This window comes from Astatotilapia calliptera, chromosome 14 (genome assembly GCF_900246225.1).
Source record: "Astatotilapia calliptera chromosome 14, fAstCal1.2, whole genome shotgun sequence".
NCBI lineage: Eukaryota > Metazoa > Chordata > Actinopteri > Cichliformes > Cichlidae > Astatotilapia > Astatotilapia calliptera.
In genome coordinates this window covers 25,351,718-25,377,150 of record NC_039315.1, presented here as the reverse complement: position 1 = coordinate 25,377,150, position 25,433 = coordinate 25,351,718, and the positions used below count along the sequence as shown (strand labels likewise).

The window sequence follows — 25,433 nt, the reverse complement described above, 5'->3', positions numbered from 1 at the left end:
CTCTTTGTGCAATTTTGACAGAAACTTAGTGAATCCTGATGAAGTTGGATTAAATAGATATCAAACAGCATTTACTGACTGTAACTAAAATTACTGCCTTGCATGAAACTGAAAAAAACATTCAGAACCAACTAAGTCTAAACAGAGAAAATGTACACAAAAAATTAAAGACTTGTACATATTATACTTCGTTTAGAAAAGAAATCAAGAATCAATATCCCTTGGATATATTGATTTGTGTGTTTTCACTGCATTCTGCTACCAAGCTGGCCATTTACACTTGTTGTGGTCTACAGTGCACCATTTAGTAACACTCCTGGAGAGGTGCACGTCAGGCTAATTTGATTGGCACAGAATCAAATACATCTGAGACTGATTGATCTGCCACCGGTCATGGCCAATCACCTGAAAGCTGTCGGAGTGCAGTCACAAGCCAATTGATCTATATATGTCAATTTTATTTATTTATTTATTAGCATGGCTTCAATCCAGCTAACCCCGCAAAACATAAGCTAAACGATTATAAACACAAAGTAACATTATATAAAATAAGAATAAAATGATGACAATAAAAGTTAATGTATATGGATACATCCACAATGAAATGGAGAAAATGATGTGAAACATTTAAAGCGGAACATAAGAGAGAGTGAGACGGCTAGATTTTTAATTTTTTTTTTTGCAATAAGACCCATATGAGAAATTTCTTTTCTTGCCCTGTGTCCTTGGCTCATTAAAACATATCACTACTCTTGTCGTGGCGACCCAGTAGGAACACGTCTGTGGCCTATTCAGGTTAGTGACCATTAAAAATGTTAAGCTAGAAGAAACGGGGGGATAAAGATTAGATGGATCAGAAAGGACAGAAGAGGCAGAAGGGATGTTGAGGCAGACATGCATTGGATGAGAAAGAAGTCTGCATTTTATTGCCGAGCCTCATCTATCTGCCTCCTTCAGTCTCCTCGATTCTTCTCCTCGTTTGCTGCCATAGGGGGTAATGTAGCATGAAATATGTACTTAAAGCCAAGCTCAGGTGCTGCCATAAAAAGAATAAGAGACTGTCTGGGTCCACGTGTCTGTGTCTGTGTTTGTAAGCAACTCTACTGTGTGTGTATATGCATATGTGTAAGCACTGTAGCATGTATCTAATTTCCTCACATGATTTGCATAAAGCCTGTGTGAACGTACTGCAGAGGATTGAGATGTAAGAAACAGCAGCAGTAGTTTTGCGTCTGTGTTTGCATATGCGCATGTATGTGTCTGAAAGCATATGAGAAAAAGACTCCCCCACCATTTCTCATCCACACGTTACTCCTCTGTGTTAACGAAAGATGTGAAGGCATTAACATAAACTGAAACACACATACTCGGGTGTGAAATTACCTGTTTTTATTGCAATTCAGTGAGGAAGGTGAAGACAGGCATTGGCACAAATTTATGTTCTGTCACCTTCTGTGAATAAATTGAATAAAGGTTTTTGCACTGCAATTGCAGCAAGTGTCAACCTTCTAAAATTAAGCCAAAATGGGTGTGCCAAAAACTGTAGTTCCTCAAACGGCCACTTGAGGCTGAGTGTAAAAGTGAGCAATCTACAAAGACACCAGTGTTAAAATGTAGTCATTATTTGGTACAAAAAGGTCTCTACATCTATTTTTTTTCTATTGTTAACTCTACTACCTTATTTTGTTTTTCTTTCTGAATACTTCTTCTTTCAGCGACTCCCTTTAGAGGATGCCACAGAGGATCAACTGTCTCCATCTTTCTATCCTTAGCATCCTCATCTGTCACACCGCCCCTGTACATGTGTTCTCTGTGGTCTTCATGTTTTCCTCCTGCTTGGTAGCTCCATATTCAACACCTTTTGTCCAATATATCCTCTGCAAGTGTTCAAATAACCTAAGCCTTTCCTTTCCAACTTTGTCTCCAAGCTGCTCAACCTGAGCTATCTCGCTGATGAACTTTTTTCTAATGCTGTCCCTCTTGGTCACTCCCGATGAAATTCTTACCGTCTTCACCTCTTCCTACTCTTTTTGTTAGTGCCACTTTCTCTAAACCATGTATAACCATCTTATAAACGTTCCTTTTCACTCTTGATGCTATCCTTCAGTCTACAATAACTCCTAACACTTGTCTCCACCTGCTTCACCTGTCCTCTCTTTGTCACTGCACTGCACTGTCCGCTGTCTTGGATGATCCCAGGTATTTAAATTTATTTGTTTTTAACTAACTCACCTATTTAAGGTTTGCATTATTATATTCATTGACACTTTGACTGACAAACAGATGCTGACATAGGCAGTTATAGCCAGGATATCTCTGTTAAGGGGCGTCCACAGAGGAAGTGATTCCCTCAGATGTATTTATTTACACCACTGTAATGTATCAGCACCTTTCACTCTCATTGATCACATTCCTTCCTGTTGAGAATAGTGTAACTCGGGACCTACCCACTTTGCATCGCCAGTCTGTCGTCACTTGAAATTGCTGAATGTTATTGACTTTCTAGACTTTGCCTCAAGCTTACTGGAGCCACTAAACTGAACCTTTTAACTTTTGGAGAATCCATCCATCTAGGGAGTTTAGAAACCATTGAATCTTACAACACGCCTTTGAAGTGCAGGAAAAAGTCAGATTACCTGAAGGAAGGAGACACGGAGAGAACAAATTCTACACAGAAAGGCCTTTGGTATGAGGTGACAGCACTCTATTTTTGGTACATTCATCTTTACTTTATATTTGAACAAATATTTGCAGCTATCTGTGTCTGCCCATGCACACATAGAGTCTATATATCTGCCTTGTTAACCAAGCATGCTAACGTTAGCTGATAATTTGACAATCCACCCCTTTGTCCAGATTCAGTTATTTCTACTGTACATTACAAAAAAAGATGGCAGTGGTTAAAATGATGATGGTTTGAGGCTTCAAAAACACACCATTACAAACGTGTGGGTGATGTCACGGCGACACACTAAACCTGAATGATCACTTTTAGCATCTTAACATTCACTCTGGATTGTGTTCCAATTTATATTTGACTTAAACAGATTTGTGAAAACAAAATTTTACCTTTTGTGGGGGGTTACATGTAACTATTATTGCTTGGCAACTACACTGTAATGACAAGATTTCCTAGTATTTCTGTTGGTTGCCTGGCAACTTCATAGAGGTAACTAGCTCCAGGATGTCAGTAGACATAGAGTGAAGAAAATATAGCACATAACTCCAGATAAAACCACAACATGTCATTTTCAGAGGTTTAGAGCTGCTTGCAGGCATATTTTTTTAGCTCTGCTGTGAGCCAGACTAGTTGTTTGTAACTGCTTTAAGACTGAAGCAAACTTAAGCTAATGATCTGCTAGTTCCACAAACATAACAGCGGTAAGCTTATTTATGTTCTCGTCTGTCTGGGCCAAAACAAGAAAGACTTATTGCCAAAAAAATATCAAAGTTTACTTCACAAAAGAGTGTTCAGATACCTATACATAATCTAAAATAATCTTAGACGTGACAAATGTTTTTTTTTTTTAATGTCCTCCTTTGGAAAGGCAAACAACCCATTCTTATGTAGAAATAACAGCACCTGTTGCAGCAAAACCATGCTCTGTGAAACTTTCTGTGAGAAAGTAAAGACTGACTCAGAATGACCCTAATTGAAGGTCAAATTCTCCAAGACATAGGTACACCTCCAATTCGCCCATCACCTTCCCACACCGCCACCCTACTTTGTCCTCCTCCCACATCCAGTTCCAGGAACTTCCTTTTAATAAACTGCTGCTGTCATTTATCTTTTCAGTTATCCATCCATCTATCCACTAATTTATCCAGTCCTCTTCTCCATCCTTGCCTCGTCTTCTCCATCCTTGCTATCTGATTTCCAGATAGCCTACCTCTTAGATTGCTCAGACTTGACTCATTCCAGCTACAAAGAGAAAAATCCAAATCACTATTGATTCCACTCTCATGAAAAATACATTTTGCGCATTAGGATTCAGTCTCGGCCCCCTCTTTCTGTATGCCCACTGCGTCTAGTCATATCCTAATCTCCACCCTCTATTCCTCTGCCCCTCCTATGCCCTCTTCACAGTAGGTGAGAGGTATATTTTCCTTCCATACATCTGCCGAGACTTCTGTCTTCTGATCGATCTCTAGCTTCAGCTCTCCAGGTCCATTAGGACGAGTGTTTATGCTGGAAATATCAATACTTTTACTCCTCTGTCTCCGTCTCTGTCTATCCCCCTATCCTTTTTATACTCAACTCTTTCCCTCCCACTTCTAAGTTCCCTACCCTCCCTGGTTATACCCCTCACCATCATGATTTAATTTTCCCACTTTGACACTCAGAATTTTATTTCGTCAAAATAGCTTTGCCTCTATTTCCCTATTTTTTCTTAATATTACTGTCTGTTTGTTTTCTCTGCTCTCATTCAGCCTAAATTGTCTAAAACTGTTAGTACTGAAATTGCTTTTCCCCACAAGGGGCTGAAAAAATAGATAGTGTAGCTTTTGTCACAAACTTTAACTCTTTCTATTGTAATCGAAGACTGACCAAACATTCATAAAAACACAAGCACAATACATATGCAGTTTTCTGTATCCCAGCAGCTGTTTAGGATGTATTTAGCCTGTCATTTCCATTGGATAAGCTTGTTTCTGTTTGCTAGCCAATTTGTCCTGGCTTTTGGTAGCTACATCCTGTCTCTATATCTTTATGACACTTCAATTTGCAGTGTTTTTCCAATTCCTGCATGACTCCTTCCAGAATACAGTCATACTGACTATTGCCTTTATAAATTCCACCTGCAAGCTCACCTATGACGAAGTAAAATCACATATTAAACATGAGAAGGAAGAGCAGTATAAGGAAAGAATACATATGAGCTCATATTAGAAATCTGCACATCCACACACAAAATTGCTGTCCACCAGTTTTTCATCGTCAGCATGTTCTTCCTCTAACATTCAGCTACTATTGCAGTCTTCAGGGTATAAAAAAGCAGTTTGTTAAGATAAAGATAGCTCCAAAAAAGACACAGAAAAAGAGCTACCAAAAAATTACAATAAATAAATAAAAATGGATGAATAGTACCTGAAAGTAATTTTGTAAAACTGTTCACTGAAGCCTCATCAGATATGGTCTCAGTGGTAGGATGGCTGTCAAGAAGCCATTCTTAAGGAAGGATAACAGAAAAGGCTGAGATGTGCGTAAAAACTGGACTGTCTTGGTTGGGGCTGCATTTCAGCCAGTTATATTGGAGATCTTGTTATAATTGATGGAATTATAAACTCAGAAAACTACTGTCAGATTTTGATCCACCATGCAGTACCATCTAAAAAACATCTGACTGGCAACAGCTTCATTTTTCAGCATGACAATAATTAGAAACACACTCCCAGTGCAGTAAAAGCGTGCCATATACAAACACACGATGGACTAGACTCCCCAGAGCCCGGACCTCAACATTACTGAAGCAGCGTGGCATCATCTTGTGAAATTGTTCCTTTATACGCTTTGTAGATTTATCCAAATTCTGTTTGCACATTTTCAATAAATCACTGCATCCATTTCCCATTTTCCAAGAAAAACATAAAGACATGGGGATGGCTCAAAACTTTTGCACAGTGCTATAAATTGCAGTATGAAAACAATGATTAGTACAGTTTGCTCTAAATGTGGTTTAGGTAATAAATGTGACTTTTATGAAGCGACTATAATATCGCGTAAGAGCCAAGACGGAAAACATTAACAGAAACGTTCCTCAGTGTGTAAAGAGGTTCTTGTGGGATGTACTTGAAAGAAACTTTTGTTTGTTTGTTTGCTTGATTGTTTGTATATTTGTTTCTTTAGTTTGAGCCCTTGTAGCCTGCAATTTAAGGATAAGTGATAAGTGCCACAGATGGTTTAGACATGCACGTATTCTCCCAAACATACAATGGCCAACAACATTTATCTCTGTCAGAGTTTCTAATTGCAGTATTTATCATCTAATCACAGCAGGACATCAGGAAGTGACAGGGCTAGAAGCACAACAAAAAGCCCTCTTCTTTTGGCTCTCTGTGTTTGCAGTCACACGTGATTTTGTTTGTACCCAGTGAGCAAATGCCGTAACAGCGCCTTCATTAAATATAATCGAAATGATCAGAGAACAGATTGAAAAAATTTACATGCAACCATAGGTGCCAAATATCATCTGAATGTAGATCATCTGGAGCTGTGGTGATGGAAAGGTTAAGAAGCCTGCTGGAATATCTAATCCAGCCCTTCCATTTTCTACCTATAAGTTTATGTTTCCAGTGCTTATCATGACATACATAAGGCTCCCCAATCCATCTATCGCTGCTGAATTCGGCACACCATTTTACTATACAGAGATAGGATCAAGTATTTTCTTTATATGTGTCCACATGTGCACAGACATGTGTTTTTGTGTTTTCCTGTTTACAACACATTTGGCTCCTCCAGTGTCAGACCTGTCCTTATCACTGACTGGAAAAACAACTCTACAATCCTTACAGTGTAATAGAAAGACAGACATCAGGCAATGCACAGGGAATAGTAAAGGGAAAAGACAAAGACTGAGAAGTAAAGAGACAAAATGAAGTTATTTCATTATGTCTCTGAAAGATTGCAGGGTATTTTTTTTTCTTGTTTCTTTTCTGTTTTTGTTTTGTTTGCCATTATCCTTTTCCTATCTAGCTCGCTGTGGATACTAAGGGCGGCTCTAAACCCCTGGACATGAATAAGGACATAATGTAACCCTGCTGTGGAAAATACATATTCTGTTGTAAATTGGCTATATATGAACATTTTCATGGAAACATAGCTGCACAGGGAGCAAGTAAGAGAATGTGTGTTCTGCTGGCTGTGTGTGTGTGTGTGTGTGTGTGTGTGTGTGTGTGTGTGTGTGTGTGTGTGTGTGTGTGTGTGTGTGACTTCAGAAAAAGAGCGAGAGAGAAAAAGAGAGATATAGAGTAGCTTTGTGACAAGGACAAATGCATCTACGTGGACTGACTTTTTTCACCTTTTTCTCGTTCCATTTATGACAATACAATACAATTTTATTTATATAGCACATTTAAAAAAACACAGGTATGCCAAAGTGCTTCACAGAACGCTGTGCATTGCCTGATGTCTGTCTGGTTTATATTGTTGATTGTCATTTATGCTTAGAAATATCTACTCATATATGCTTAGAAGTATATAATCATTTGTAGATTGAAAGAATGTCTCATCCTAGGAGGTCTGTAACAACCCTGTGTAGCATGAAGAGGGGGGTGCGTTCACTCCTCTCCAGAGTGTTCTGGCATAGATCACACACCTCTTGGGATCATGAGCAAGGTTGTATCTTTTCTTGCTGATATATGGTAAAGCAAACACATCTATATCTATTCTACGCTAAGTGCCATTTGTTTAGATGAACTGCTGGACTCCCCCCCCCACACACACACACACACACATACTTACACAACGCACAGGCAAGGTACTCTTTGTGTGTATGTATACGTCATATGTTAATGAACCTATGTATATTCATGTAACCTCAATAAAAGAGCAGTGTTACGGGGGAGCGGACGAGAGCAACTGGGGTCAAGCGAAGGAACGGCGTTTGTCCAGTTCTCTCCCGTGCACGAGAAACATAAAGAACTTTGCCTACTCGTGTCTTGCTTTGCTGTGTTGTTAAATTGTCTTGAACGTTCCAACAAATAGGTTTATGATACAAACCTATCAATAATATTCAATATCTATAAATTTAATGGGAAACGTCATTTTTGTCTCTATTTCCTAAGATCTCACAATCCTCCCCCCAGCTCCCTCCAAGGTTCTCTATCAAAATTCATCACCGACTACCGTCTACCTTTTCTACCTTCTCCCTGTAGATCTCCTTCTCCCTCCCCACAATCTGTTCTTGTGCTCTGTATCCACTCCCCCTCCCCTTCTGTTCTCCCAGTCTATAAGGCATAACCAGCCTCTTGTGTCAGGGTTGGCTTGGCTTTGGTGTTCTGCTACTTGTTTCTCCTCTTCCTTCTCCCACCGCCTGGGTTTTGTTCCCTCAGCCTCTAATCGGCTTTTCTGGGTTTGGGTTTGTCTCTTCCTAACTTTACCCTCTCTCGTTGCCACAGGATTATCCCTGTCAAAGTGGCTGGAGTTCCTGGCTTGACGAGTGAGTCTATCTGCGTGTGAGGGATATTCCTGCATGTGTATGTCCACACGCATATGCATCTTTGTTCTTCTTTTTTGTTGTTCTTGTTTGTGGGGGGATTCCCCCCCCCCCCCTTTTGCAACCCTGATCCTCTGTAATCACTGTGAGACAATCCTGTAATACCCCATAGGTTCAAAGGCTCATCTGTAAGTGTGTGAGAAATAGACTATGTGTGACAGAGATGTTTACTCTTTTAACTCTTTTGACTTTGAAGCACCCTTCAAACATATATTCCATTAAAAAGAAAGTATGCAGCCATGCTAGTGGCATCATGTCATAACCATCCTCATGTGGCGATGCTTTGAGATAAACACTAACGTAAACACCACTAAACTCTGGCAAACTCAGTTTACTAAGTTGGCTTACTATTTCCAAATTGTGCACTGAACATAAAGTAAAGCTGGAGAGATAGAATGTCTACAGCCTTGCCGTCATTTAGGCATAAAACACAGCTTTAATTAAAACACTGACTTAGTGATGGCTGTAGATGAGAAGTTGGAGGATCATCAAATTTATTCCAATTAATCATCCAGGGAACAAGGCAACCATGATGCCCCTGCACTGTTGACACCATAATCAAAAGGTAATGCTTAAACTGAACAGACAAAGGGGTGGTCAAATAATTGTAGCAGTTTGATCTATGCAGCTGATCAACCACATGGCACTACAACTCTGAGCCGGAAGAAAACAGAAGGGTTGGCAGCCATTTGGGGACTGGCATTTAGTCTCCGCGTCTCCCTTCTTCTTTTGTTCCTCTCTTTCAGCTCATTTCCATCCCTCCATCCCCTCTTTATTTAACTGGCTGTCTGTAAAGGTCCTGCTGTCAGCCTCCACCTGTCCCTGTCACCATAAACAAAGACAACCAAGAGACACAGCACTCTCCCTGTTCTCTCTGGTGTCTGCTACCTTTTCTTCCCTGTCTTCTTCTCTAACTTTTATTTTCTCCTCTCTTGATTTTCTCTTCCCCTTCTCCCCTTCTTTGCCTTGCACCGCCCCTTACTCTTTATTACTGTCCCCTTGTTTCTCACTCATAAAAATATCATTTTTGGTTTTTCCTTCATCTTGGCCTTATGACAAATATATATATATATATATATATATATATATATATATATATATATATATACACACACACACACACACACCCTGTCAACTGGCTGCTTTCAATATATAGGAAAAGCCATTTCTGTTCACCTCCTTCTGTCCTGTTTATCTGTCTCTATTTGCAGTTACCAGACCCCCTGAATAATTCAACAAGTCCTTTTCTGTCCTTATAAGTTGTGAAACTGACCAAAAATATAATGAGCTTATATGTGCATAAAAGAAGACAACAGTGCATTCATCTCAGTCGTGCCCTTTTTCTACTGTTAAGTCCAGATTTTTATATTCTGGCCTCCTTTACCACGTACAGAGCCTCAGCAGACTGCAAATGTCTGCATTATGCAAATCACTTCCTGCCCGCACAAACAAGCCGGGACCAATCAATGTCAATCCCCATTCCCTCGGCCAATCAATGTCATTCCCTCTCCTACAAAACTGGGTCTAATCGAAAGGCATTGTTCCTCAGGTCCTGCATGCTAAATTAGGAGGGCCAGCGTGTCTAAAATTCTCACATTCCACACTGTACCACATAACTTCAAGAGCCATCAGTGTATAACAGGAGCAGATGAGGGAGAACATGATGCCTTAAGACTCTGAGACAAGAGACAGCAATCCAGTTTTGGAACCTTTTTCAAATACTGGCAAGTAGGAAATTATACAAGGACATCCAGGGGACAACCTTTTTCCCTAGGGTGTTAATGACACTAGCACTGGTGTCAATCAAATCTATACTCCCAGCTCTATTGCATATATCACACAACTTTTGTAGTCAGGTGTTGATTTTGTGTATCAAAGTGCATTACGATTCATTACAGGCAATTCGTGTCTTACTCATCATTGCATCTTCTGTTTAAAGGTGTATCCTTCCAATTGAATCAAAGAGAGAAGACATATATGGTGTCTATTTACAAAACTCTACCACAAAGATTGCTTACTAACTTACAGTGTCAGGTCACCGGACATATTAACATTAGCTGTACCTCGTTATTCACACTCGACTTGAAAAAAACTGTATATAAGTACACTGCTGCCAATGAAAGAGAATGAAAGAGAGATCTCAATGTCAGTGAGATTACCTGTTTAGATTATGGATGTAATGTGATAATAAAAACTAATCATAATAACAAAAACAACCAAACATAATTTATCCTTAAGCACAGATCCAGAAAATGCTGCTCAGACCCAAAGACACTATCAAAGAAGTAGGGAGAAATTATTAAATAAATTATTTTATGTATTATTGTTTCCCCTTGAACGTCCCATTTGTTTGTTTGTTTGCTTGCTTTGTTGTTAATGCCAGAAGGAAAATACGCAAAGGTTATGACAAACAAGGTCCCCTTTGCTAAAAGTCCAGCAAGGACATCCAAATAATGTTCATAATGAATATCCAGACGTTAAGAAAGTTGGAAATACTTTAATCTTTACTTTTATTTATCATCCGTATCTGTAACCGGAAGGTCGCCGGTTCGATTCCCGGGCTCTCTGTCCTGGTCGTTGTGTCCTTGGGCAAGACACTTTACCCTGCCGCCTACTGGTGTGGGCCAGAGGGGCCGATGGCGCGATATGGCAGCCAGGGCAGCTGTGGCTACAACCGTAGCTGCCTCCACCAGTGTGTGAATGTGAGAGTGAATGAATAGTGGTGCTGTAAAGCGCTTTGGGTGACTTGAAAAGCGCTATATAAATGCAATCCATTATTATTATTATTATTATTATTATCTTCTTTTCTGCTTTTAATCAAAAAATATAGAACTGGATAAGATGAGTTTTCTTTAGACACTTAACTCTGAGGGTAAGACAGTGTATTAGACCATCCAAAGAGCAGCTACGTATATTAATTTAGAACATCTCTACTGGATTTTTTGACGGGCACAACTTTACTGGGAACACAAGCCATTGCCATGTCACACACATATGTCTTACTAAGGCACTAATATTCCAACAACGGACAACATGGAAGTGACAAACACCGCAGTTCCTTAAATAGTTAGAAACAATCTTGAGAAATACCCACAGGCCCCTGTGCTAAATTGCCCAAATGTACAGCAGGAACATGTTTACAGCTTGGTACAAGAAACAGCTCTGGGCCCCATAGTTAGTTTCATTTGCAGTGCATTGCTTAAGTTTCTGCCTATCTTGTAACAGCATATAATGAAGTATATTGCACAAGAACACTATTATATCCTTTTCCTTTCAATCAACCCAAGCATGGCTTTGCTCTAATTGGCTTCACGTTACGCAGTGTGCACAGACAATACATTATTTTGCAAGAAACATACCACCAAGCATGTACTGTACTCACCCTCAAAGCTCTCTCCCTTCTAAAACCTCATCTCACTTTCCATATTTTCTTTAATAGTCTTGGGGTCCTTTTATCTTGTAAAGTGGTGGAGCTCATGCAGTCTGTGTGGCGTCATTAAAGTCAGTGAAGCTGGTCTTAATTGTTGGCGAATTGGTCTTTTATGACTAATGAAACCTCTAGTATAGGCTGCTTGTACTATTTAATCAGTCATCATGTACTCTGTACCACCTACACACTCTGCACTGAGATAATGGGAGTGAGGGAGAAAGTGTGAACTGAAGTATGGGAAGGGGGATGGAGAGAGAGAAGCAGACAGAAGATAGATAGACAGACATCCTTTGGTACCTCTGACACACAGAGCTGCAGATTCACTCTGTTTCAGTGCAACTTACATTTTTAGCTTCAGAGGCTTATAAAAAGCTACTGAGACTCTCTGGCACCATGTTGTACCAGGTGTTGTGAATAAATAAGTTCCTAATACAGAAGAAAATAAAACAGTGTATATTCTTTTAACTGCATTGCATAGATGATCATTAATGACATAAAAATGTGTCGATCTCCTGGCCCACTGGCATAGTTCTTGTCCGAAAGGGGACTTTTTCCACTAAGGCATTTGTTTGTTTGTGTTTTAACTTATAATAATAATTTGAATTATTTCCTACCAAAGCTGTACATAAAATAACTGTTATTTTTTTTTATTTTATTATTAGGTGATGCAAAACTCACATACTGATTTCTTTTAGTGTAAACTCTCCAGCAAAACAACTAGTAACAATTCACTTCTTGCTTACAGTGTGTGTCGCTTTTTTGTCTTTATTTTCCATATTTTCCATCTCCATCTGCTGCATAATATACAGGAAAATGGAAATGTCATAAAAATGATTTTACAGTTTCAAATGAATAAAATTCAAAACTCTTGGGGCAGACGGTCACCTATATGGCAGTTCAGCATTTGCAGATCACTTCAGTGCACTTTATTGTTCTTATGGGAAGATACGATTACAGCAGTAATATAACTTCTGATTTTATAATTGCCTAACAAAAGTCAGGTCTTATTTGTTGAAAGTGTATCTCACATATTTTATAGTGAATGAAAAGTAGTCTGTTTTCACTCCTTGTGCACCCTAATTTGGTTTTGTTAAAGTCAATGGTGTCCTTTAGGCTGAGTTCTGTAATGGCCTGTATGCCACAGTAAGTCACTCCCAGCTCATCATATAAAAGTATGAAGACCTTTTTCAGCCGGCTGCTTTGCCAGCCGTGGACAGCTGGCAAGCTTCTACTGCAGTTTGCCTACAAACATTTGTGTACACACTACATTTTAATGTATTTGAACACTCAACAATAAATAAGGCATAAAAAATTGATATGTGGCTGCTTATTTCGCAGTATTTTACCTTCTTATCTCTGAGTCACCTCATCTATCCTAAGTGTAAACTGTCAGTCTGCTGTTTACCTCACCTGTCAAAGTGCCAGATGTGAAGCATCCATGTGTATTTATTCTTGAAGAGGCTGTAAAAATTTGTGAAAGGGGTCTCATAGAGGTTGTTGAGTCAATGAAGCTCACTTCTGCCTGCTGACGGTGATCGTAATGTGACTTGTTGAGGATATCCTGAACTTTTCTGTCAATAAGCAGTGTTGTTTTTACAAGCAGACAATGGCACACATTAAACCATGTGATAGTTCATGCTGACAAAGTGATGACGATTATTCCGACATAGGAAGTGCTTTGATTAGCTGATTAGGTTGACGAAGCATGTGTCTGGATTATAACGTTTTTGTTGTTGCATGTGCTTTGTACATGACTTCTGCAAACCCTTTACTGAAAGGAAACTGCGGACTGGGACCTGTTCAATACATTATATGCAAGTGGATCTCCTTCTTTGCAAAACTAATTATTGATATAAGTTATTAGGTTGCAATCCTACAGGGATTTAAAAACACAAACTGCAAAGGGACTGCATTCAGGCCTAGTTGGATGAATATTAGAAATATCCTGTCTCAGAGTGACGCTGAAAAACTAGTTCATGCATTTATTACTTCCAGGCTGGACTACTGTAATTCATTATTATCAGGATGTCCAAAAAACTCACTGAAAAGCCTTCAGTCCTGACAGGGACTAGAAAGAGAGAGCATATTTCTCCTGTTTTGGCTTCCCTTCATTGGCTTCCTGTTAAATCCAGAATTGAATTCAAAATCCTGCTCCTCACATACAAGGTCTTAAATAATCAGGCCCCATCTTATCTTAATGACCTTGTACCGTATTTTCACGACCATAAGGCGCACTTAAAAGTCTTAGATTTTCTTCAAAAAGTGCGGCGCGCCCTATAGCGCGGTGCGCCCTATGTGTTGTAAGGAGGACGTAGTAGAGAACACCATGAGAACGTTAAAGGGTGAAGTGTGGGCGTTGATCGTATATACCGGGACAATCGCACATACCTGTATAAAAGAACAGGTATGTGCATTATGCAGGACATCGTTGTTTTAACAACCCTGAAAATGGCAAAGAGACACGCTTACGAAGCACAGTTTAAACTGAAGGCCATCAGCTACGCGGAGGAACATGGAAATCGAGCAGCGGCGAGAGAATTTAAGATAAACGAATCGATGGTTCGCAAATGGAGGAAGCTGGAAAACAAGCTCCGGCAGGTCAAGAAAACGCAGCTGAGTTTCCGCGGACATAAGGCGAGGTGGCCCGAGTTGGAGGAAAGACTCGAGCGGTGGATCATCGAGCAAAGAGCGAGCGGGAGAAGCGTTTCGACGGTCACCATTCGGCTAAAAGCAGTTTCACTAGCTGAAGAGATGAACATTGAACATTTCCAAGGAGGTCCGTCTTGGTGCTTTCGTTTTATGAAACGGTGCCATTTTTCCATCCGGACCAGGACTACGATAGCGCAGCAACTTCCAGCGGATTATAAGGAAAAGCTGGCCATCTTCCGCTCCTACTGCAGCAAACACATCGGCGACAAAAACATCCAGCCCAGCCACATCACAAACATGGACGAGGTCCCGCTCACTTTTGACATCCCGGTGAGTCACACTGTGGAGAAGAAGGGGACCAGCACGGTAGCGATACGCACAACGGGGTATGAAAAGTCTTCTTTTACTGTTGTGCTTGGCTGCCATGCTAATGGACAGAAACTGCCGCCTATGGTGATTTTTAAGAGAAAAACTTTGCCTAAAGAGAAGTTTCCAGCAGAAATCATCATTAAGGCAAATGAAAAGGGCTGGATGGATGAGGAAATGATGAAAGAGTGGCTGAGGGAGGTGTATGTAAGGAGACCAGGTGGTTTTTTCCACGCATCACCATCGCTGTTGATCTGTGACTCTATGCGTGCCCATCTCACAGCCGATGTGAAAAAACTTGTGAAGCAAATGAACTGTGAGCTTGCTGTCATTCCGGGAGGCCTGACAAAGGAACTCCAACCGCTGGACATCGGTGTGAACCGCCCGTTCAAAGTAAGGCTGCGAGCGGCCTGGGAGCGATGGATGACCGGTGGAGACCACAGTTTCACTAAGAGTGGAAGGCAGCGCCGGGCGAGTTACGCCACAATTTGCCAATGGATTGTAGATGCTTGGGCTAACATGTCTGCTGGCACTGTTGTTCGAGCTTTCGCAAAAGCCGGCATCGTTTCCGAGGAGCCGCACGGCACGGAAAGTGACTCTGACGGTGAAGACAGTGAACCTGGCATGTTTGATGGAGATTTAGCGCAGCTGTTCAATTCAGACACAGAGGATGAGGACTTCGATGGGTTTAATTGATGATAAAAATGTGAGTACCAAACTTTGTTTTGCTCCTGCTTTATTTTTAAATACGCACACTTGTATGCTTGTGTGTTGTTGATGATGACGATTATTGGTAATAAAAATGTGAGTACCAAACTCAGTTTTGCTCCTGCTTTATTTTTAAATATGCACACTTGTATGCTTGTGTGTTGTTGATGATGACGATTACCGGCAATAGAAATGTGAGTAAGGTACCGAATTCACGTTTGCTCCCGCTTTATTTTTAAATACGCATACGGTACTTGTATGCGCCCTATGGTCCAGTGCGCCTTATGTGTGTGTTAAATACAGTAAGGGCACACATAACTGAGACTGCGCCTTTTAGCACAGTGCGCCTTATGGTCGTGAAAATACGGTAGTACCATATCACCCTATTAGAGCACTTCGCTCTCGCACTGCATGCCTACTTGTTGTTCCTAGAGTATTTAAAAGTAGAATGGGAGGGAGACCCTTCAGTTTTCAGGCCCCTCTTCTGTGGAACCAGCTTCCAGTTTGGATTCGGGAGACAGACACTATCTCTGCTTTTAAGATTAGGCTTAAAACTTTCCTTTTTGCTAAAGCATATAGTTAGGGCTGGACCAGGTGACCCTGAATCCTCCCTTAGTTATGCTGCAATAGACATAGGCTGCCGGGGGATTCCCATGATGCATTGAGTTTTTCCTTTCCAGTCACCTTTCTCACTCACTATGTATTAACAGACCTCTCTGCATTGAATCATATCTGTTATTAACCTGTCTCTCTTCCACAGCATGTCTTTTATCCTGTCTTCCCAACCGGTCGCAGCAGATGGCCGCCCCTCCCTGAGCCTGGTTCTGCCAGAGGTTTCCTCCTGTTAAAAGGGAGTTTTTCCTTCCCACTGTTGCCAAAGTGCTTGCTCATAGGGGGTCATATGATTGTTGGGTTTTTTTCTCTGTATCTATGAAGCGCCTTGAGGCGACTTATGTTGTGATTTGGCGCTATATAAATAAAATTGAATTGACTATGGACTATTTTGGATTTGGATTCAGAGTCATACAGCACTACCTGTACATCCATCCATTATTCCAGACCTTCCCAAAGTGTGGTGCCCGCCCCCATTGCAGGGGGGCGTGGTATGAAAAGGGGGGGGGGGGGGGGGGGGGGGACAAAACGTTTGGACACTGCTAGCACAGGGCGCCCACAGAAATGCAAAGCAGGAGATGAAGCATAGCTGAATATGTTTCCAAACCAACTTCATTCTAAGCCAAAGACTAGAAAATATGGTGAAGCATATCTTCCCTTTGGCTTTACCTGCACAAGTGCCAAGGTAGGTCTCCCCTGCAGAATTGGTTTTCGCTGGGCTCTTCAAATCACGGACAAACAGTATCCCACATTCTTGATTTTTAGTTCAAACACTTGTTTAATGACTAACTACTCCTGACATTTTGGAGATGTTAGCTCTTTATACAGTAAAGTTACAGTGGGATACAAATAACATCAGGCTGATCCTGCCATGATTTGTTCCCCCTGTCTAAATCACGGACTAACAGTATCTCACAGTTGTTTATGTTTTTAAACCTATTTTGCACAGAGAGGCATTTTTTGAAAATGAATTGATAGCAATGCTGAATATTATTACACAGGAAAAAAACAAACAACTACACGTAAAATAATCGCACCGTGACGCCTCAGCCTTTCTAGAGGGACAGTAGCTGCGTGTGTGTATGTAAGCCTGTAAAAACCGTAGATAGTCAGATTAACAGTATTTTGTCTCTATCTGCCATTCTGCAATTCATCTCATGTAAACAATAATGTGGCAGACAGCGTGACATGGAAAAAGGCACATACCTTTGACGTTGCATGACGAACTCTGTATTCCTCGTCCACACGTAAACGTAAAAAAGGAGTTTTAAAAAATCTCTGTTTTTGGTGATTCGAAACACCGTTTACGTGTGGACGAAACAGCTGCGTTGTCAAAAATACTTGTGTAGATGTGGATGTAGCATAAAAGAGTTAGTAGTTTATTTTATTACTACCTGTAATTTATTGCAGATTACTTGCATTTGCTTAATTGTATACTAAATGTTTGAGTTGTGAAATAAACAGCAATGGAGCAAAATAAGGGTGTGTGTGGTTGGAGGATGTGTTTGTGCGTGTGCATGTGTGCGTGCACGTGCGGGGGGGGGGCATTTTTCTTGTAAAACAAAGGGGGCCTAGCAAAAAAAGTTTGGGAACCACTGCATTAATCCATCTTCTATTGCTTATCCAGGGCCGAGTTGCTGGAGCAGTGGCCTAAACAGAGAAGCCCAGCCCTCCCTCTCCCTAACCAATTACTTCAGCTCATACACGAGAATACAGAGGTATTCCCAGTCAGCTGAGAGACATAATCTCTCTAGCGTGTACAGGGTTTACCCTAGGGCCTCCTCCTAGTAGGATATGCTCAGAACACCTTGCCCAGGAGGCTCCCTAATCAGATTCCTGAACCCTGTCAACTGGCTGCTTTCAATGCAGGAGAGTAGCAGCTCTACTCTGAGTCCCTCTGAATGACTGAACTTCTCATTGTGTATTGAGGCTGTCCTTCTCCCTGGAGTGGGCACTCCACCCTTTTCCTACTAAGAACCATTATCTCAGATTTGGAGGTGCTTATTCTCATTCCTGCTGCTTCACACTCATATATGAACCACTTCAGTTCAAGCTGGTGACCACCACCATGTGTAAAAAGCAGAGACAAGATCCTGAGGACACCTACTTACACCACCTGCCTCTAGTTAGAAATTCTGTCCATAAATATTATAAACAGAATTAATGACAGGGAAACTCTTGCGAAATTCAACACAATAAGCCAGATACCCCATGACATTGTAGAGGTGTGTCAACCAAGACAGCCCTACAACTTCTAAAGCAAATCATCCACCCAAGGGGGCCTGTCACTGAGAAGTTTTAAGTACCTGACCTCATTCCCAGTGATGGCCGAGTTATCCCCTTCATCACCAGACTCTGAAAGGCATATAAGTGGGATTGAAGAGATCCTCAAAGTATTGAAGAGATTCCCAAAGGATGTGAGCTTCCCCTACAGTCCCACAAGCTAACCAAGCCCAATAGGACTCCTTCTTCAGCTACATGGCTCCCTTCATTTCCAGTGTCCATCATTCGGTTCGGTGCAACCACCTTGCAGTTCTGTGCAGCTGGTTCAACAATGACGGTGCATAACATGGTCCATTCATCGTCAGCGTCCTCAGAATGCTGTCAAAGACCTACTGGAGGTGGAAATGGATGATCTCACAGACTGGGGCAGCCCACTATCACTATACGTTTGGATGTTCCAGGCCTGTCCAGTGTCTTTCCCACCACCCAATCTAACTACCAGGTAATAGTCAGTGGACTCTTCTTCACCCAAGTATCCAAAACATATGACCAAAGATTTGATGATACAACTACAAAATGGATCAGCTTGCTACATAGGTTGTCTCAGTGCCAGGAGCCCAAAAGAACTCACTTATGCTTGAAGAAGGTGTTCTTTATGGATAGACTGTGGTTGACACAAAAGTCCAAAAACAGAACACCACTCAGATTAAGATCAGGTAGGCCATTCCTACTGATGACGCCACTCCAGGTCTCACTGCCATTGCCCATGTTGAAGTCTCCGACCAGTGACAATGGAGTCACAAGGTGGGGCACCCTCCAGCACCATAAGTAGTGACTCCAAGAAAGCTTAGTACTCTGAACTTTCATCTGGCACAAAAGTGCAGACAACCCTCTTGCCCAGTGGAAGAAACCCCAACATATAGGCAGTGACTGTGGGAATACAACAATCCACAGAAGGGTGGACCCATGTCACTTCTGGTTTGACCCCAGGCTGGCTCCCTCAAGCTAGAGCTCAGCAAACTGACACTCTCCCTCAAGCACTCTCCTGAAGCCAAGTTCAGTGGCAGGGCATAAGTAACTGTCCTGGGCAGAGTAAAAATGGTCTCTAGATGTTTTTCATTTTCCCATACGTGTAATGTGAATTGCCCTTTGTCTGGCTTATCACCACTTTGCCTTGTGAAACCCTACCTGAGGCATAAGCCCCCAGCAACATAACCCCAGGGATTATTGGGACACACACAAAAAAAACATGACAAGGTGGTGATTCACAGAAGGAAGCTCACAGACAGAAGGTGCCAGTTATTAGTTGCCACTTAAAACATCACAGCAAATAATGATGAACATGAGGTGTATCGAGGGCCATTAATGTCAGTAATGTCAAGGGTACATAGAATGGTGAAATGTATGTCTGGGGATTATGAGATTAAACCAAACCAAAGTGCAGAAATATTGATCCCAGGAGGGAGAGAAGGACTTGTTTGACCAGCTTTGCTTAAATTTATAGTAAAGTCATATGTAGGTGTGCACAAATCAAACTAGAAATTCATCTGGACTTATCATCACACAAAACAGCATGCTGTAAGGAGTTAAACCCATTCTTATTTTAACCAATTAAAATATTTCCTTGGAACATTTTATAAATGTCACATGTACAGAACTGCTTAATGAAAGCAAGACTTATAGGCAAGCCCTTTATACAACATTTTATAATTGTATAATGAATACCCTGTATAAATGGCATTTACTTTGAGCTGGTAAGTTAAAGAAAAAAGAAAAAGTTACCATGTTAGTTATAGAGTTTTTTGGCCACTTGGGGCTCAGCACATTACCCCATTACAACAACATATGACACGTGTGTCATCATCAGTTGTCATCATGAAATTACAGTAATCTTCAGGGTAACAAATACAGGTGTTTAATTTGCACTGACCTTTTGTGTATGTGCATACACCATCATCGCCTACCTGTGTTCATACTGCTTCAAAGTACACATTGATGGATTCACCTCTTCTCATAGAAAATCAATCAGTTACTGAGTGGAACCTAAACAAATAGAGCTGTTATGACTGAGTTTCCCATTACGGTCCTGTCTACAAATTCTAGCCTTGCTACACCTTGTTACACCTACACACAAAGACACACAGTAAACCATGACTGGTGAACCAACTAGGAAGTGGTTTCTACATTTGATAGAATGGGATAAAAAAGCAGAGCAAGGTCAAAGGGGAAGCTGAACACTAAAGCTGGTTACAGACCAATATAATTTCAGGTTAATTAACAGTAAGGTGTCACACACACACAGACACGCACACACGCATACTCAAACACTATGATGCTGAACATTAAAGGGAAAAAAAAGCCTTAAAAAAGCACAAGTTAATTTTGCTCAGATAGTTAATCTCTTTCTTTCTCCTTCTCTGAGACACACACACACACACAGTAGGCTCTCATACAGAAACCGTAAGACACTCTATCACAAGTCTCTCATCTTAGTAGGTACCGCTGTGTCTTTTTTCCATCTTGGTGTCCCTGCCTGTCTCTGTATTGCTCTCTTTGCCTCCCTTTCTGTTTCTCAGCAATTTCTGCTGTATCCTCTTTCACACCTTCATCCTCTCCCACTCACTCTGCACCTCTTTTTTTGCCTCTCATTCCCTCTAAGCAGTCTTTCCTAAAAACCCCTTTCATGCTTTCACCGCTCTCTCTCTCTGCACATTTTCCTCACTCTCTAAAGCCCGTTTTGATTCCCTCTCTCTCTCCCTCTCTCTCTCCCACCCCCCCCTATCTCTGTCATATTCTTTTCTCTGCACCTGGCCATGACTCTTCCCCCATCACTGTGGTTTCCCCTCTCCACCTCTCTGACAGCTTCACATTAATCATTCCTATATCCCCAGGAAGACTCGCCTTCTTCAACTCTAGCTCTTTCTCTCCTTTCTTCTGCATGTATCTTTGTCTCACTCGCTCTCCCGCTGTCACGTTTTCCCTACAAACTGCTTCTTTCATTCTTTTTTATCACTTCTCATCAAATCCCTATTTATGTACGTGCAACAAAAACGCTAGCACCCATCTCCCAGTTGTATTAACTTATCACATGTGGAATACGCTTCCCAAGTTTTGCATTCGCTGAAGCAGCAGCGGAATGGCAGTGTGTGTGTGGCAGAATGATTTATTCGAAGTAAGAGAATATTATGGGAAAGTCTTCAGACCAAAAATAGCACTGAGTTTAAAAAAAACAAAAAGAGAACACAAGTGGCTGCTTTGGTGTGGGTGTGTTGCCTCAAGTATTGGTGAGACAATGAAATATTATCCTTTTTAACTGGTGTGAGTGAAACATCCACAAGTTTTATGGCTCTTTGAGATGGCAGGACACTACACAGCTCTTTTTAAGACTCTGAAGACATAACAAGAGAACTTGTTACTGCGTTTCAAGATGGCACCTCATTAATTTCCAGTAAAAGTTGCTCAGCCAGCACATGCTGGCTTTCAGGCATTTTAACCCACTTAGCATGTGCAATGTTGTTCCTCTCCACCTGAGACAGTTGAGAACTGGTGTTTGGCATTCATGTGTTTTTAAGAAAAGTGTATCATTTGACTTTGCCAGTACCAAGTTGGGCTACTGTGCAAAAAACATTTGAAACATTTTTTCGTGAATGCATTTTAAAGACTATACTCAATCATTCTTGTTGCAAAGTAATTCACTGGAAATTTTCACTTGCTTGTAGCTGATTGACCGTTGCAGTTGGTTGCTTTACTACAATTTCATGTACACTACTTTTTTGACTTTAAACTGTGCTCTCATAAAAATGGATACAGCAGCCATACTGATAAAACAGCAGATACCATTCTCTGAAGCCAGTTCTCAATGCTGTGAACCCATTTATTGAATCAGTCGCTCCCTTTGGCAAACCTTGACAGCTTTCATCTAGTTAGATGCAATTTGCAGATCTAATTTACTCTTTCTGCAAAACTTTAAACAAAGTCTCACTCGCTAAAACACATTTTCACTGTGCCACACTTGTGATGCACATTGGTAGCCACAGGTGGCATAAGTTAAACACAATTACAGCACAGCTGTCACTGCTTACACAAAATGATGCAAAAGTGTTCACACCTGTTGGCAATGATGCAATTAAACCAATATATACTAGTTCAGAGTGCACAGGCAGCACCAGAAAGTTGAAGTTTAGTACAAAAATGGATGGAAACCATCTGGGGGACAGGAGGATGATGAGATTAATATAAGCATGTAGGAGTGCATGTGAATTTTGATGAGGAGAAAGAGGGCAACAAGAAGAGCAAGACCAATAATAGTAATTGCAGATAAAATTCAAGCAACTGTGATAGATAACGATCTCATCCATGGAATGGCAATGAGGTAAGAAGGACAAAGAGTACAACCCAGTCACAGCACACTCTCTGCGGCTACCATAATCAGAAGATTGAGAGAGAAAAAAACCTTTCTGTGTTCTTCTAACAGCAAATCAGTTGATGAAATAGTTACTGAGGACAATGTTAGTTTTGGAGGACTCGACAGTTCACTACGCAACAACACTGACTACCCTTGAGGAAGAGTCAAATAAAAGTTTACGTTATCCATTTAAATCAATTGAGGTAAATGCTTTTCATTTGCATTATATCTGTGCAATGCGTTATTTCTTACAATAATTAAAGTGTGCATTGTCTAATTGCCACTGTCAGTTTTTCAAGCAGTCTCTAATAAATGGCAGTATTGTTTTTCTTTAAGTTTCTTTGATCTGATGACATTGTTTGATGTTCATAAACATGTAGTTTAAAAAAAGGTGAGAGTTATCAAAAAAATTCTTTGCTTTACTATTTTCTTTTTCGTTTGTTTCAAAACACTTATGCAACGTTTCTGATGGTCACTGGCTGAAACGAATAGTCAAAATGGAAATGAAACTCGTAATAACTGAGAAATTGCAGGAAATCAAACACTGGCACTATCAAATGCCTAAGACAAAACATCAGACAGCCATTCATTTCCTTTCCTCATCGGCGTTTTCAACAGTCTCTTTCACACACTCATTTGTTTTATGGTTCTCTCTTATGCTCTTTAACACTGTCTAATCCCTGATTAGTAGAGGAAGAGGGCGTTTAATGCTTGTCTCCACTTGTCTGCTGCTGAACTGTGACACATAAAAATGCTTACAACTGCACAGGCATACACTCGACACACAGACTTGCTCTTGCACAAAAGGAAAACCAGGTTCACACGCACACAAACCTACTCTGCTCCTCACTAATGTTTCACGTCTCTTTCTCTCTTTTTGCCAAAACAGGTACTTGAAAAGAATTTAACAGTATCCAGTGAGTGCAACCCAACATTCAAACAATGCGTTTACCCAAGAGAGAAAACGCATGTTAAAAGAGAAGTCATCCCAACATAATTGTACTAATTCTTCCAGGGATGCTTTTGTCAAAGTTAAAATACGCTATAAACAAGCAGTGTAATTATGTTTAGTAGAATTACTGTGATGTGGAAATTCCCTCACCATGGGAGAAAATGGGATGAAGAAAGGCAGGGAGCAAGGCTATTGCCCAGAGCCTGAATTTGGCAAGGGATCATGCTTATAGAGTAGTGGCGCTTACGTTTTTTTTGCCCAACCTCACAGTCTTGCTTCACTTCCTAAAAATGTTCAAAAATTTGCAGCTGATCTTTCCTGAGAGGAGCGATAGAGTTCTTCCCAACTTGCTGGGGAAGAGCCAAGTCTAAAACAATCTGCTGGTAAATGGTCTACCATCAGGGAAGACAGAACAGAGACAGTGCCAGTTGGACTCAATTAAGGGTTGTTTTCACTGAGGAGGCCAACTATTTAGAGGAAAAGTGGGGGATTAACCCATGAAAAATCACTTCTCTCAGCATTTAGTCTGTTCTGAAACTGCATGACAGGCAGGCAGAACACATTAGCAATAAACGTGGTACATATACAGCAAAAACGGATTGTTGAGAAGTACCAAACTGACATACAAAAAAAAGTTACACGTATTGAGCAAAGTAAAAACAGCGCTTGAAATGTCACTTGATGAGCAGTGATATTTTTCATTTCCCATATTGAATAAAGTAATTATAGTGGCGTCCAATCAGCAGAAGTGGTGGAGCACTGGAGAGCTGACAGATTGCTATCTGTTTGACAGAGGCAAGTCAACAACACCTCTATCTTCACTCACATTTCCCCTGATGCCACAACACTTTATCTCTTCATTAACAACTGATAGGAGATGGGCCATGACAGTTAATTGCATCACTGGGATATGTGAGTGTGCACGCGTATGTGTGTGAGTGTGTGTGCTTGAACAGGTCATCACCATCAACTGCTGTGGCGTGCAATTTTGTGCTACTGTATACATTTGGGATTTAGGATCAGATGTGCACGTTGCATGTGCAGGGCTTACCTGTGAGGATGAAATGTTTCTACCGGACTGTCTCCTCTCTTTTTCCTTTTATCAGTCCTCTTCCTCCCCTCATTATATCATTTCCACACCTCTCTCCTCCCCTCCAGTCCCTTTCGTCACTGCTATCGTAACCTGAGGGTGTCTACGTCCCACGATGCATTGCAATCCGTCGGCTCGCCTGGTGGGTGATGGAACTGCAGTGACATCTACTGAGAGGAGAGAAGAGGAGAGGAGAAAAGAGGAGAGGTAAAAATGGACAGATGAGCCACTGTATTATTGAAAATCCAAGAGAAGTCACAACTAAGCAACTCCCCCTTGAACCTTTACTGCCAAGTATTCAACTCGGTTATTTAATATCAGCACCTTTCTAAAAAAGGGGGGGAAACCAATTGAAATTTCCCCTCCTTTTTCCAGATTTTTGTTCCTCAGCCTACTTTTGTGTGCAGATAATTGCTTCTCTTTAGTAACAGCAGCTCAGAGATGATTTTTATTCTAGTCAGCACGCTTTGATACAGGCTGTCTGTGTGTTGTGTAATTATTGTCTTAGCCACTGGCTGTCAAACCCCATTACGTGAGGTCAAGCTTAAATGACTATCCTGAGCTGATGACAATAATTTGATGACAGACACACACACATTAGTGAGCAATGTACTTACCAAAGCACGCACAGATATGTTTATGCACAAAAACACACACTGACCAAATTCACGCTGAGCAACACAGACAAATGAACATGTACTCATGTGTGCTCGTTAATACAAATGAATGCACAGTGGGAAATTTACCTTTTGACAGGAACCTATACCATGAATAATTCA

The 25,433-nt window shown here is 41.0% G+C and overlaps 1 protein-coding gene across 5 annotated transcripts in view; it reads right to left on the bottom strand.

Moving 5' to 3' along the window:
* The window catches only part of LOC113036221 (uncharacterized), a 66,477-nt gene that overhangs the window by 18,029 nt on the left and 23,015 nt on the right, over positions 1–25,433 (bottom strand). For 4 of the 5 annotated variants that reach the window (XR_003274431.1, XR_003274433.1, XR_003274432.1 and 1 more), the window contains one exon: positions 24,616–24,824. Coding sequence is in view for 1 of the 5 variants with exons in the window: in XM_026192403.1 (XP_026048188.1) it covers positions 24,688–24,824 (137 nt within the window). In the remaining 4 variants the exon portion in view is untranslated. Of the gene's footprint in view, positions 1–23,015; positions 24,825–25,433 lie in introns of those variants that run through there. The other variant, XM_026192403.1, reaches the window with a different exon arrangement.